The sequence below is a fragment of the Phycodurus eques genome, chromosome 2, assembly GCF_024500275.1.
Source record: "Phycodurus eques isolate BA_2022a chromosome 2, UOR_Pequ_1.1, whole genome shotgun sequence".
Lineage (NCBI taxonomy): Eukaryota > Metazoa > Chordata > Actinopteri > Syngnathiformes > Syngnathidae > Phycodurus > Phycodurus eques.
The window spans coordinates 9,972,385-9,988,182 of NC_084526.1; the positions used below are offsets into that span (position 1 = coordinate 9,972,385).

Below are 15,798 nucleotides of genomic sequence, written 5' to 3' on the forward strand. Positions count from 1 at the left end.
AAAGCAATTGAATCCTCAGAATCCACTCCTTTTGTTAACACCTTCAATGAATGTTGATGATGCTATTTTATACACGCTAAGCATGATTTACACTCACAAGCCAATTTATTAGGTACAGCTGCACAATATAACGACATTTAACAGAAAAGCTCTGCTTTTTTTTTTTTTTTTTTTTTTTTCATTTTTAGTTACACTGCCAGAGAAGTACAAACAATATATGTACTATTGTGGCTGTTGGTTGTAGAGCTGAACTGTACTCATAAGGAGAGCGTTTTTCAATGAAATTTAGAGCAACATTTTTCAGCTAGATAAGAGGGACAAAATATTAGACACTGCAGACTATCCATCCATTTTCTGAGCCGCTTCTCCTCACTAGGGTCGCGGGCGTGCTTAGAGCCTATCCCAGCTGCCATCGGGCAGGAGGAGGGGTACACCCTGAACTGGTTGCCAACCAATCAATACTGAGAATTATTATCCTGTTAACGGCAGATTGTTGAGGTGTACCGAATGTGGCTGATGAGTCTACTTCATTCTTCAAGACAATAGACCATTTTCTCCAGGAACGTCAGACAATTTCCTTTGTGTCTTCTCTTAGAGTTCTCTACATTTCTGCTAATTATTCTCTAAGGCAGTGATTCCAACCCACAGGGCTGTGGCGTCAGGTGTTTCGCAGAAAATTGTCCAATTTCACTTAATTGGTTTGAAAATTATTATTTATCCATTCCAAATAGCAACAAAAATAAAGATATATATTTGTTCATCTGTCTATGCCCGTGACAGACAACAATTAAATGCTCTTCCACTAGATGGCAGATGGTACAATTAACCTGTTGCTATTCATCCAACAAAATAATAGCTTTGTGTTTAACTAAAAAAAAAAAAAACATATTTCACACTAAGTACTATTTGTGAGTAAATTGAGATGAGACAATCATTAATTTTTTGTGACATATTTGAATGGTGGTGTGCCCGTGACATTTTTCTATTGTAACATTTCTGCCTCGGCTCAATAAGAATTTGGAAACATTGTTCTAAAGTAATTAGGTTTAAACAAATATAACGTAAGAAATGAAAAGTGGAATTTATTAAGTCTGAATTTGAAGATGTTGTGGATAGTAGTGGAGCCATTGCAATGGTCCAGATTGCAAAGCATTACTACTCTCTCTCTCTCTTTCACAATCCATTGCAGCCCAACTGAACGATCTGACGATGGTGATCCACAACTAAAAGAAGCAGTAGACAGAGAACACGTTGACTGAGAAAAAAAACTGTGCTTGCAGACTGTCTTGCTAAGCAAGCATAAACAGTAGTCAAGCTTATTGTTTCCTATTGTTGCTGCAGATATGTACAATTAAAACAGAAGAAATCCTCTTGGTGCTTGTTCTAGAGCTCCATCACGAGAGCTCAGCGAGCATTGTTACCCCACATGTAACAGCCACCATAAATATTTCTGACAGAAATCTCCATAGCACTTTTTCATTTTGTCCTTCAAGCTGATTGTTTAGAGTACCATCAAAAAGACGGGGAAAAACTCTGCTCTCATCCTTTAGCCTTGTTATCAAGTCAGCCTCTAAGCTTTTCTACCATCAGAGAATGAACTGAAGCAGTGTGATAAGTGCACTTACCCAACACATCCTTCATCCTTGTTTCTATTTGTAGTTACAAATACAAATTAACTGTTGCAATTCAATATTTATTTTGTCTTGTTATTCATTCTAAATGACTTCCTATATCTTATTTCATTTATTCGCCCTGTTTGCTTCTCGAACAATTTCCCCAGAGGGAGGATCAATAAAGAATTAATCTTGGGGGAAAAGAAACATTTTGAAAATGTTCTTATTTGTCTTGGCTGTGGAAAACATCTTGCAACTGTAGCTGCACACACAGCCAGTGCAGTACAGTTTATCATGACATCAATTAAGATTTCACGGAGGTGACAGGCATGGCAACCTACTTCTGCAGATGGGCCTGTGGTCACTCCAGGCAGCCAGCGTGTCCGTCACTCTCTGACATGTGATACTTTTGGATCCTTGAAGAACGTAGCTGTCGTCACAACTGAATTGGACGCTGGAACCGACTCTATTTTGGGAGACAAAACAGTAATGATGTTGTGTTATCATGTAAACCAGCGGTTTCTGGCATGTGCGATATGTGTGGCCGCACAGGGCGGCATTGGGGCACCTCTGTGCACTCCCTGAATTGGTTTTCTATTGTGTGCAGACATGATCTGTTTACCATTGGTGTTTGCATGGGGAATTTGCAGCCCCTTTTAGAGGCGCCCACTGTAGGAGTACTTGGAAACATACATGGTGATGCACCGTCTCAGTATGTGGATTTGTTACAGAATGAATGTGAATTTCAGGGCTCACACTGAATTGTGGACTAACCCCCCGGAGTTACAAGTTGACGTTCACATAGCATTTGCAGCGACAGTAAGCGATTACAATTTTTTGTCAGCCACCTGCCCCATCCCTTTGACAATAGGGGATAAGGGGTACCACCTCGGGGACTTCACACTGGGCAAATTTAAGGCCAGCATCACCGCTGCTGCTACTACTACTACTACTATTACTATTACTACAGGGAAACAACAAAGAACAAAACACATCGTTCTTAAAACTATTTTATGAAATCCCGCTAGGTATGCTAGGAAGTAATAGGGGCATTAGGACTGCCAATGCTTGTCAGTTAGACTGTAGAAACAATGTCTTTTGAATAAAAATCACAATTTCAAGCCTGAATACATTTTATGTCCCTTCTGAGAAAAATTGCACACAACTACAATATTTAGTAATTGTTCACTTGTGGTTTTAATTTTAATTTGGTGTGCTACTGCCTGTTTTCCTTTGCTGTCGCTTGTCTTAGTTCTTAGTACTTTTGTATCTTGTCTCTCATCATTCTCTCAGTTCACTAATGTTTTAGACACCCTGCTGTCTTAACATGTGAGCGGGACATTCAGCCGCACGTCAGCACAAGTCCACATGACGTCTTGCCTGTGAAGCTCAATGTCTCTTCCCTGCTGAAAGACACAACAGTTTACCTCCTGGCCCAGTTTCTACACAAGCTACTCGTTGTTCAGGGGCTCCACCCCATTGTTAAACACTCAATAGTGAACACATCTCTCTGTGTGCATGCATAATTGGGTCATAACTTATGTGCAAATTACATGTATGTGGGTATGAAATTTGCAGCAATAGGAGAAAAAGTTGTGGTAAATGGAAAATGCATTGTCTGTGTCATAAAACTAATTAAATATTACACATTGTTTTTCAAAAAGGTTTTCCCTACTCTCAGGTAAGAACATATACTGGCATTACACATGTAATTTTTAAAATCATATCTAAAATATATATGCTTTGCAGCCAGTCAGTCGTACAGTATGCTAAAGTAACAAGTGACGCTATAACTACAAACCTAAGAAGGCCATTTCTGGAGGCGACAAAATAAAACTTGAGGAAATGGATACTCACACCTGTGGATTGACTATAATTTGGAGATACTCCTGAATATCAATCTGTAGGACTAACACATCAAAACAATAAAAGAGCATTCCTTCAATTGTTTATGATGCTGCATATGTATGTTTAGCATGAAATGCGTTTCACTAAATCAGGGCAGTGCTGAGATCTTCAGTACTGTTTGAAACACACACAATATAAACATGCTCCAACTGTGTTCTGTGCAAGAAAAAAATGAATAAAAAATCTATACCGCTATAAAACTATAGTATCCTAGTTTCATGAACTGTGATGCAAAGTGAACGTGAACAAGGAAAACAGTAACTTGGAACATCTTCACCATGGGCATGTTTTCAGTTTGAAGTAACCTCAAGGGGGAAGCCACAGAAAAGGGCAATTTTTTTTTTTATTACTTTGTTCTTTTATCCCCAATTTCCCAGCCTAAAAAATGTGTTTTCTTTTGCACAATATTCTTTGTTCTCTCCATTCTTTATCACAGTTCCAGTTCCTCAGTGCTTGATAATACTTAAATACAAACGCATAAGCACCCCAAATACATCCAACAAATCTATGACATGCATGCGCGTTTGGTAATGACCTCACACAAGCTCACAAACTCCAATAATAGTCAAATTACATATGTGCAGCCGTAGTAACTAATGGCAGTGAAGAACAGCAGGAGGCCTAAAGGATGATTATCATTTAAAAGTTTTTAGGCCTGAAAAAAAAAAAAACATTCCTTGAGTCTCTGGTAATTACAAGACAAGATTATCAGCTCCATATGCCATGCTCTGACGATAATTGCATCATACAATAAGATCATGAATTGTCTCCTTTGGTGTTAGTTGACACACCATCTCGAGAATGAGTCATCAAATGACTTTGTTTGTTAGCCCTTCATGTTGCACCAATCACCTTCTTCTGACACATTATTCCCTCTCACAACAATCACAAAAATACTAAGGGAGTCGGGAGGCAGTAACAAAATGGCAACGTGTCGTACGTGATTTACATCACCGTCCTCGGCCCTGTTACGTTGGATAGTATACTGTAAATCAAAACCTATAGGGTTATTGTTTTGACATGAATAAAATGATTACAAACGTGAGAAGACGAATGGGTGAATGTTGTGTAAAGATAATTTCTCTTATTTTGGCTTCGCAGTCAGCAAACAAAATAACTTTCTGTAAAACACCTTTGAGGATTGTTTATTACATACACATTACATATTTCTAACAGAAAATGCTCCTTGGACAGATCAGATCAACCATATCTGAGGATGTTTGGAATAGAATGAAAACTGGACTCACTGGAAGGCAGATCCCATTCTCTTGCCATTTTCTGGGACACCAGGATCTGGACACACATCTCCAGCCAGGCCACTTTGACTCACTGAGAAACAAAAAACAGAAAGACTGTCACGTGTGCATGCTTAATTACACACCATTTTAGCGCATTGTTCAGTGCAATGTATTGATTAGCATTAACAGAGAGCGGAATAATGCAGTGTAGCTGTTTGAAATGACAATAAAGATAATTGAAAGTGTAACTGTAACATTCAATTACAAGGGAGGCTTTTTTGGCAAAAAATATTCCTACTGATTGAGATACTTCAGATCTTCACTGAACAAAGCCTTTTGACATGATTAAACCAATTAAAACAAAATAAAACACACTTTAAATCAATTTTCTTCACCACCTATCCTCATTAGGGATCCGCACTGCATGGTTTCCAGTCAATTGTAGCGCACATACAATGGAGACCAATGACCATTTAAATTCATATTCTCTCTTATGGACAATTTCGACATTATCCTAAGATGCATGTATACAGAATGTGGGAGGACGAGAAAAACTACGCTAGCATGGGGCGAACATGCAAACTCTACATACACTGTAAAAAAAACAACCTATAGAATTTACCCAATAAATTTAGGGTAACAATTTGCAGCCACTTTAATTGGGTAAATTTAAACCAAACATTTAGGGTGAAGAATACCTTAATTCAATAGCGATAAAATACTTACAAAACTTGGATAACGTTTACCACACAGTTTTATCAAATGAAATACGCATATAGCCTGCTAACACGGTTTTATGAAATGAAATGCACATATAGCCTAGCCTGCTAACCTTACCTGACACACTCATAATCCAAGCAGAAACTAATCTAAGTAATGATCAATGCTTAGCTAAACTTGTTTTACCATATAGTGCATTCTTGTTTGTCGTTTGTTTGCTTTTATGCGGATTTGCTAGCTAACAACCAATCAGAGTGATCAGTTGTCACTGATGGGCGACACCATTTTGTGGTGCTGAGCCGATGACACGTCAGCCAATTAGTGTGGCATGCATGCGTCACATGATGCATATTGGAGTACCAAGGGCTTTTAGGTGGATTTTACTCCATTTTACACTGTTGTCAAATAGGCAGTGTAAAATTTACCCTAATTTTTGAGGGTACTTTACCTATCTAAAATGATCATGTACATTTGAGATGATTTTCATTGATGATATTTACCACTATCCAAATCATTTTTGTACAGTGCAGGTAGGCATGAGCTTAGATTCGAACACGGATCCTTTCGATTGTGAGCCACACGTGCAAGTCTTTACCTCAGTGTGCTGCCTTCAAATAAACAAGCACCCGCAATTTCAAAGCAAAAGCAATATGGAAGGCTATAAAACATTTGCCAAAAAGCCAACATGACGGTCGCAGTCAAAGGGCATGTCTTCGTCTGCCAGAAGTCATGGTGAACATGCAGTGTTGGAAAGTATCTTCGTACATTTGCCTGTGCTTGAAATTCAAAATAAACCCCATCTTGTTGTCCACAAAAGGCGTAGAAGAAGAGTTTGAGTCCCCAGCTAAAAGTAGAAGATGGAATAACTTATTGAATTGACGAGCATGAACAAATGTTTTTCAGGAGACGTTTGACAAATCTTAGAAGGGAAATCACAGCTATTTTGAACACATCAGTAATGGCGCCAAAATATTAATGTGACGGTGAGTCAGCCTGCCCAATATAAGCACTCTTAAAATGAATCCAGCCTTCATCCTTTTTTAAAAAAATGGCAAAATGGGCTACAACTGAGTGGCATTTATACTTTAGGGAATAGGTGTCAAACTCAAGGCCCGGGGGCCAGATGCGGCCCGCCACATCATTTTATGTGGCCCGCGAAAGAAAATCATGCTCGTCAGCTTCCATGATTTCTGCTAAAATCTGTACCCAAATTGTCATAATAATAAACATTAATGTTGAGATATTGCATTTTTCTGTTACCAAACCCTTATTCAACAGTAACTTAAACAATACTTGAATAAACTATTATCCTTGTCTTCTGATTTCAAAACTCCCTCAATTTGCTGCGTAATGGTAATAATGTGTGGTGATTAAGCATTTATATGGTTTCACTGTTCTAACAGCCCTCTGAGGGAAATCATAACTACAATGCGGCCCGAAACAAAAAAGAGTTTGACACCTGCTTTAGGGTATCTTTGATAGCTTGACTCTTCAACAAAACTTTTAAAAATAAATCAATGTATACAAGTAATCAAGTTTCTAATTATAATATGGAAATATGTCATGATTGCAAACTAGAACTAGTAGACATTCCAACAGCTTCTTCCCTCTTGCGATCAACTTCTTAAACACCTAACCTATAATTCCATTACAATAAGATGGCAATTTTTTGACTTGAGTTCGTTGTCACATTTCTTTGGGGCCAATTATGTATTACTTGTGCACTCACTGCAGTTGTCTCGCCACGCTGCACTATTTGCATATACTGGCCACTCATGCCAGAGTAGCATCTGCTCCATTTGCACACCGATTGAGGAGTATCTGTAACATTTGCACAACCAACATTGTCCCAGATGATCGCACTACTCGTCACTTTAAACCGCATACACTCCTTGAAGTCTCAGCGCCCTTTGCACAATGGTCATTGCACCGGACTATTGCAATATGAGTCATTCGCATTGCTCTAAGTGCTAGAGGACTCTGCATCTTTTTGCACAATTGTTTTTTGTCAATGTCTTTATGTCTCCAAAGTGTTCTGTAAATTGACTGTCTGTTGTACTAGAGCGGCTCCAACTACCGGAGACAAATTCCTTGTGTGTTTTGGACATACCTGGCAAATAAAGATGATTCTGATTCTGATGATTTGGTTGATAATCACTGGATAAATTGCTTCTCTGAACAATATCAAGAAACAAGCAAATGTGGATAGGAAAACCAGCATAAACCATGTCTTCATTACAATTTGCTCTTTTTACGTGTTGCTGTTCTAAAAGGAGCGGTTTACGATTATTATTATTATTATTTTTTGTCATACTGGTTAAAAAAAACATTACTGTCAGTATAACCTGACAGTAATACAAGGGAGAAATGATCTTTAAAATAATCAGCCTTCTCTGGCCCCAACTTGTACCTCTATTTTATCTTTAAAAAAACACTGCACCCAAGGAAAAACGACCAATCAGAGGCAGCAGGAGTGACTGATGAGGTGTCAATCATTCTCACACTCACACAGGCATACCCACAAGGCTGCAAAGTTACAATGTTACCTGTTACTTTGGGCTTGAGGAGCTTTGCTGAAACTATCGTGGAATATCCACTTTCGGCTAGTAAAAAAAGTTAAAATGTACGAATTAGACACACCCCGAGACTAAACAAGGGTGTACATAGGAGCTGCCTTTCAGAGATGAATGGGCCACAGGTAGCGGAGAGGATTCTGAACTGACGCGGAATTAGCAACATTTCTGCACGACAGGTAAATTTATCACATCTTTTTGATTTTTAATTCACTGTACATTCCCAAAAAAATAAAACTTCAAACCGATAACATTTAGAGCCCTATTTTTGTGACCGGGGTAATCCCGGTGCTGTGGGCGGCGCAACTGTTAGACTAGTGTTGGTAATTTCGTAGAGAAGCGCAACCCGGCGGATTCAAGAGTGCGTGAGCTGGGTGGGTGTGTTTACAGCCGCCGTCATTCGCGGCTACTCTCATTTTCACTAAATGGGGCAAAATCACAGGTCCTCAGAACTATGAGGCAGATGTGCTAACCAGTTACCCACCGTGCTGCCGAGACAATGTGAGTGGGTACCCTAATTAAATATAGAATGAGCAGCACCGCTGACAACTCAAATATGTCCATGGACCTCAGTATATGTCTGCCTGTGTCCTGACGAAATTCACCAAACTCGCGTTAAACCAGCTGCGCCGGCAGTTCGAGATGGTTTGAGCAGGGGTAAATTTGGTCAGACCTGCTGCCACCAAATTGTCACTCCGTTACGTAAAATCTCCAAGGACACGCCCTCTCTGCTACAGAATGCCCAGGTTGGTGCAGACCGATCTGCAAAATTTGCACAAAAATCAGGATTCGCTGGCTACGAAAATAGAGCGTGAGAGTGATATCGTAACACTCGATTATTACAAAGTCATGCTACTAACGTAGCAGCCGTGGCTAACGTGGGCTTGTTTACATTGCACGTCTCATGTAAAGTCTCAAGGGGGGAGGGATTCGTAAATTGAGGCTACATTCGAATCTTGCAATCAGTTTTAAAACTGAAAACTCCCCCTTTAAGTAACTGAGCAAGACAGCGGGATTCACTTCTTGCTATCGCAGGGGGTCAAAAATTGATCACTGCATCAACAGAAGAACAATAACAGCAATAATAAAAGAATGGCAGCAATAATAGCAACAACATGAACAAAAATGCAATAGAGGGGATGTTTTTTCTTAAAGGTGCCATATTTTACCAAACCAAGTTTTTCTAGTATTTGGGATGTAATATTGGCTTTATGGTGCCTCTATAAACATTTGAAAAATTAATTAAAATCGTCCACGCCTTCCTGCGTTCCAGATGTTTTCTGCCGTTAGCCCTGAAATCAGGACATTCAAATTTCTCGAGCTTTTCTATGTCAGTAGCGAAGATCAACGCCTCCCTCTCTGCTGCGAGCCAGCGCTGTCAACATAACGAACACGTGTGCTGTCACAAGGGGGTCTTCTACACGGAGGCAACCAATCAGAGGAAAGGTCTTAGCCAAATATGGACAAAGTGGATACTCAACTGGGTCAAACAGAAGTAACTGTCAGAAGGGCCTTTTCTGGACACTCGTATGACAAAAGCATCCATCCATCCATTTTCTGTACCGCTTCTGTACCGTGCTGGAGCCTATCCCAGCTATCTTCGGGCGAGAGGCAGGGTACACCCTGAACTGGTCGCCAGACAATCGCAGGGCACACATAGTAACAAACAACCATTCGCACTCACATTGCAATTACATGCAATTTAGAGTCTTCAACCAACCTACCAGGCATGTTTTTGGGATGTGGGAGGAAAATTGGAGTACCCGAAGAAAACCCACACAGGCACGGGGTGAACATGAAAACTCCACACAGGCGGAGTTGGGATTTGAACCCCGGTCGTCAGAACTGTGAGGCAGATGTGCTAAGCAGTCGACCACCGTGCCGCCATGACAAAGAGAGCCATTCTCTCTGACCCAAAATCCCAAAATATGGGACTTAGCACTTGTAAGTTTACTTCTTAAACTTCCTTTTCTCACTCATACATTAGCTGAAATGTACACAGGGGTGCGAAACTTTCAGAAAGCAAGGCATAAAAAAAATAATAATAATAATAATAATTTTCAGATTTGTGTGCTTGGGGTTGCGAGTGAATCGACAATTTGTATACTTGGATGTTTGTGTGGGATATGATGCAAACAGAACAAGCTGTCTTGCAGCGCTACTGTGGTTTTGATGTTCTGTCCAAAAACACATTACACAAGCATACACACATCCTGAAAACACGCACACACCCTCTCAGCCACATTCCTCTCATCCCTTTCACCTCACACATGTTCAAATGACATTCATTGGCATCCTTTACAAAGGTTCATTTGCCAAATAAAGCTCATTCGAACAACATGAGATTGTTACAGAAAAAAAGCTGGGCCGGTGACAAAAATTCTCAAACTGACATAATCCTGTATTTGCACTTAAAAGACCATTCAACATTGAAATACAAGCTTATGATGCATAATGTCGTTTCCATATCTTCAAAGTGCCTTCACCAGACCTTTCATCTTTACCCCTCAACTCTTCAGGAAATTATAGAAAGTGATTTTCTCTTTGGTGTCCATATACTGTACGTATGTTGCAGAAAACTCGCACCAGAATAACACTCCACCTGTTTAAACCTACAAAATATGCTCACCATTCCATTTGATTTCGGATAGTAGACTAATTCACCTCTGATCAGTAATAATTGTACAGTAAGAATCAATAATTGGATTTAGAGAGTAAATATACATGTATATAGCGGCACGATGGACAACTGGTTAGAACATCTGCCACAACTTCTGAGGACCGGGGTTCAAATCCCGGCCCCGCCTGGGTGGAGTTTGCATGTGGCACCCGTGCCTGTGTGGGTTTTCTCCGGGTACTCCGGTTTCCTCCCACATCCCATAAACATGCAGGGTAGGTTAGAAGACCCTAAATTGCCCGTAGGTGTGAATGTAAGTGCGAATGGTTGTTTGTTTATATGTGCCCTGCGATTGGCTGGCGACCAGTTCAGGATGTACCCCGCCTCTCGCAGGAAGATAGTCGGAGCCGAAGACCGCATGCCGGTGTCCCTAGTGAGGATAAGCGGTACAGAAAATGATGGATGGATGGATGGATATACATATATGTAATTCCTTGAGATACGAGTAGAATTCCTTCCGTAACCAGTCGGCCACCGTGCCGCCACAATTTCAGCAGAGAAGTTTAATTTTCATTTCTTTTATTTCAATTTAACGGGCCACTAAAAAAAAATATTTTATTAAGCGTGGGTTAATGTTGAATTTTCATGTGTTTTACTTTAATTTAATGGGCCACTAAATGGTGATTTTATTATGAGAAGGGTTTCCTTATTTACTGAACCATTGTCTGCTGCCAAAGCAGCAGGATTAATGGATTTATTTCTTTTGGCCAACAAGTGTTTTAAAGAAACACTATGACACGTAGTGCTAATCTTCCAGGCCACTTTGTCAATTTTACACCTTGAAAACACAAATTATGTTGAGAAAATGTGAAGAAATGAGTATGGGGCATGATGAATTTAGATGCTCATATCCACGCAGAGAGGCCATTCAAAGTCAAGAAAACTACATCCTATTACATAAACCAATATATAGGATATTGTTGTAAAGTGGAACCTAAATACAAGAAGCGGAATGAGAGCAAATTGTTATACTTGGGGGAAATTCTCACATACGTCCTACTGTATATAATCCCACATACACAACATGATTCCATATGCATTAGCCTTAGCACTAATGGAGTGAAGTTTTACAGTGACAGCATTGCACAAATGGTATTTTGCCCCTAAGAACCTTGAAGGGCTTGAGGCCACCTGGCTCAAGGGTATGCTGGGAGGAGTACCGAGTAAGTAACCCAGCATGTTTCTAGCAACGAGTACAATTTACTGTCATTTTTGTCAGCACCATCTGAACCTCTGGTACAAAACCCAAGGTCAGAAAGGAAGTTCTTATGGACTGAATCGCTACTCCAAAGTACATCAATACAAGTTGTATAATGTTCATTAACACGTTTTGGTGGTTGAAAATGTTGACATAATGGAAGTAGTAATTAACTTGAAGGCTAACCATAACCCTATTAAAGAAGTGTCTGACCAGTACAAATAATTCCAAAGGTGCTCTATACCGCCCACAAAATTCTATAAATGAATCCAAGAACACCATTTTGTGTGCCAACACCGGCAAATTTTGATAACCATGGCACAGATAACATCAATTACTGACAGTTGAAGATCTGTTGAAAAGCTCTGAAAACAACATTTACTGATTTGACCTGATCATGTCATGATTGATAGTATTAGATGAACAATGAAGATCAGTAGAGAAGAACTATGGAGTACTAACATGGATGGGTGCTCTGTGGTTACAAAAGATGTGGTGAGCCAGTGGTTTTGTGGGATGCCATTGAGTATTTATTGTCACCACAAAATAACTTGTCTGCTGAGTGGTAGTAGCTGTAGTCACATATATTTATGACACGTGAAGCTACTTTATTGGATTTTTCTATGGCTGGGATTCTTCTTAGAACATTAAGTCAGCCCAATGGTGCCAGTGCTATTTCAGGAATATTTATTCTTTATTCTAACGATTTATTCTGATGCTCATCCTTTGAATCTTAACATTTGTTGTCCTCTGGCATCAGTACAGTACAAGTATTCATTTCGTTCCTGTCTAATTAAACAGTGTTGTGTTCAATTCAGTTGTGCATAAAGGTTTTATGACTTTCCTCTATTGCCTGTCGTTCATTCACTGTGTTTACTGTAATCCAGGAAAATGTTGTTTTAAAAAATGTGATTACCAATGTTATACTGTCCTGGATTTGCATGTTTATTGGAATTGTCATCATCCCAACCCTCCACAAAGTTTCAGAGAAATTGCCATAGCTTTGCACAGTCCTAACAAGCTAAAAATAACAATGAAATATGCTTTACCTCCTTAGAGGAGGTAACGATCATCAAAATTGGCAAGAGATGGGGAAGGAGCAAGGCAACATGAGAGCTTGTGCGAAACTGTCTGAAGGTGTTTCTGTGAAGAGCTTTTGAGCTGTTCTTCAGGTAGCGACCAGATGAGAAGAGTTCTATTTGTAGTTTGGAGATGTGCTCTCTTGCGCTGGGTGCCTCTCAACTATTCTGTCATCTCTTTCCCCTTCACTGTCTCATACACACAGGTCAGTCAGGCCCAAGACCAATCTCTGCAGTCATATCTCCTCATGGAACACACAAGGCACTTCATGCCCACGTAAAAACACAGATGCACACTGAAAGTAATTTGCAATAAAGTAAACTGCATGGAAGAAAACACCTGGTTATTACACATACACGAAATAAAAATTCAATAAATTAAAAACTTTGCCCCTCATCAAAGCATGTCTTTATGGACTTTGCTTATGCACTGGGAACAGAAGAGAGCCTTATCCAAACTGTTCTCGCAAAGTTAGAAGCATACAATTGTCCAAATGTCTTATAAAAGAAGAAAGCTATAGAGGCGAACCAAGGAGATTAAAAAGATTATTGATTGATTACGTCACGGATTAGGAGGTATGTCGAAAGACGTTTGAGCATCGTAATATGTGTCAACATAATGCAACTGGCTTCTGGTCGATATCCTGGTTATCTTTTCCATAATTTACAAACACTTTCTACAGAGATGTTTAGATACTTTTGAGATTAGCTATGTCTATTATTTTCAAAATGATTCTTAAATTTGTCGTTAAAGCACATCATTTCATTAGATTCATTTGGTCAGTATCATACATGCAATGGAATCAATAGTGAGCCTTGGAATCACGAATTAATGTGACACGACACTCCTCGGCTTTTACACTTACTCTCACTCTTCGTCTACACTTATATTGGACCAAGCTCTAATGTAGGCTGAAGGCTGTTATAGTCTATTAGATTATGATTAATATGAACTCTATTCTATTGATGGCGAAAACTCATCATCTTCATTCTGTGCATTGATATAGTGACTATAAATTATATAAAGATTGCACAATAAATACTGCACATGGTTTGCTATACAGCTAAAATATTACCACAGGGAGTTGTACACTATTCAAATACTGCTTGGGGACCAAAACAAAAAATAAATGGACTTTGTCCTCTGTTTTGGAACGTTTTAATGGTGATGGTTTTCTATTGACCTCAATGCACTATGTTTGGGTAATCTCGAAGACCGCTTGACCCAGTGTGTGACGCATTATTTATACAGTTTTCATCTCCATTACAACAGTGCTAATATTTGTTTTAATGAGCAGCGATCCCACAGTGAGAAATTAAATTCCTCATTTTGTTCCGGGGCTGCACGAAGCTTGAAGCATCCCTGGACAACACGTTTAACCGTTATTATCCTCGTTCTTTGGCGCCACATTATTGCAGATAGCAAGCATGTTTTCTTCTTTGAATTTCTAATTTAGTGCAATGGTTACTCTGGGGTGTGTTTTAAAACACAAGCAGGACACAGTGGAGATCATTGTAATGTTACTTAAATATTACACAGAAATCCTCAAAGAGCAATGTTCCGTGAGCCATGGGGCAGGTGCAGCAAAGTGTTTCACAAGTCATAAGGTTAACTGACTTCTTGCGGCTGTGCTGAGCTCAGTTAGTTTTAAACATTAGTATCATATATATTTAATAGACATCCAGTGCCACTTTTCTCCAAGTCTCTTATGTATTCTACCATAATAAATTTACTATATTGCCGAAGGGAAACATGCAATGAGAGTCATGACACAAGGGTGCCTCTGTATAATCTAAACTACTCACCAGGCATCACATTGACGAATATTTAAGTCACACATGCACATCCGCTCACACGCGCACACATAAATGATAATTGCAGCAGCACATGCTTGACTGAGCATGTAAATGGACCGATTTATTGATGAGAGTTTTATGATGAAGGTGAAAGCTGAGGAACACTTGAATCATGATCTTGGCCTTTTTGTAAAATAAAAACGATGACTCACATGACCTAAATGCTGTTTCAGTGTCCCATAGCAACCACCCAATTGAAAAGGATGGTTAGTTATTATTAAAATAATGTAATAAAGTGTAAATTACTTCCTTGTAATTGGTATAGTATTTTATATGTATAATAAGTCCTATTTTTTTATGTATACAAGAGTGCCTTGAGATACGAGTGACGAGACTTACCAGTGTTTTTTTTTTAGATAAAAGCCATCATTTAGACAATGTTTTGCTTTGACTTGCGAGTAGAAAGTTGCAAACTGAGCACTGTATGGTGGCAGATAACTCAAATCAACTCACTTCACAACAAGCAGTATTTGGTAGATAGAAAATATTATTATTATTATTTTTTTAAATGGCTTTGTGCTGTTTATTGTCGAAGTCGTGTATTTAATTGTCTATTTTTATCTCTGTGAAACACTATGGGTTGCATTTTGGTATGTATGAAAAGTGCTATATAAATACAACTTAACTGATTGATTGATTTAATACAACAAAATAGTTTTGTGATAGTCCGATTAGCCAAATGCGGACAAATGATGCAAAACACCATAGATGGGCTAATGAATAGCATCTGTTTCATAACCCTTTTATAACCCTTTCAGTAACAGATATTCTAACACAAACACTGGAGCAACAGATGTAGCCAGACAATATAGCAAAACTCACAGGCATATTTTTATTTATCTTTGCTAAGAATGATTCATAATATTGCAAGTTTACCAAGTCAGTTATGAATCTCTTCTTCATGTGTGTCTCCATGTCTGTATTATACTGCCTCC

General features: G+C 39.1%; 1 protein-coding gene across 2 annotated transcripts in view; it reads right to left on the reverse strand.

Moving 5' to 3' along the window:
* The window catches only part of LOC133396537 (CUB and sushi domain-containing protein 1-like), a 620,476-nt gene that overhangs the window by 205,133 nt on the left and 399,545 nt on the right, over nt 1–15,798 (reverse strand). For both annotated transcript variants that reach the window (XM_061666524.1, XM_061666517.1), the window contains exons 9-10: nt 4,769–4,850; nt 1,955–2,079 (exon numbers count right to left, since the gene is read on the reverse strand). In XM_061666524.1, coding sequence (XP_061522508.1) covers nt 1,955–2,079; nt 4,769–4,850 — 207 coding nt within the window. The remainder of the gene's footprint in view (nt 1–1,954; nt 2,080–4,768; nt 4,851–15,798) is intronic.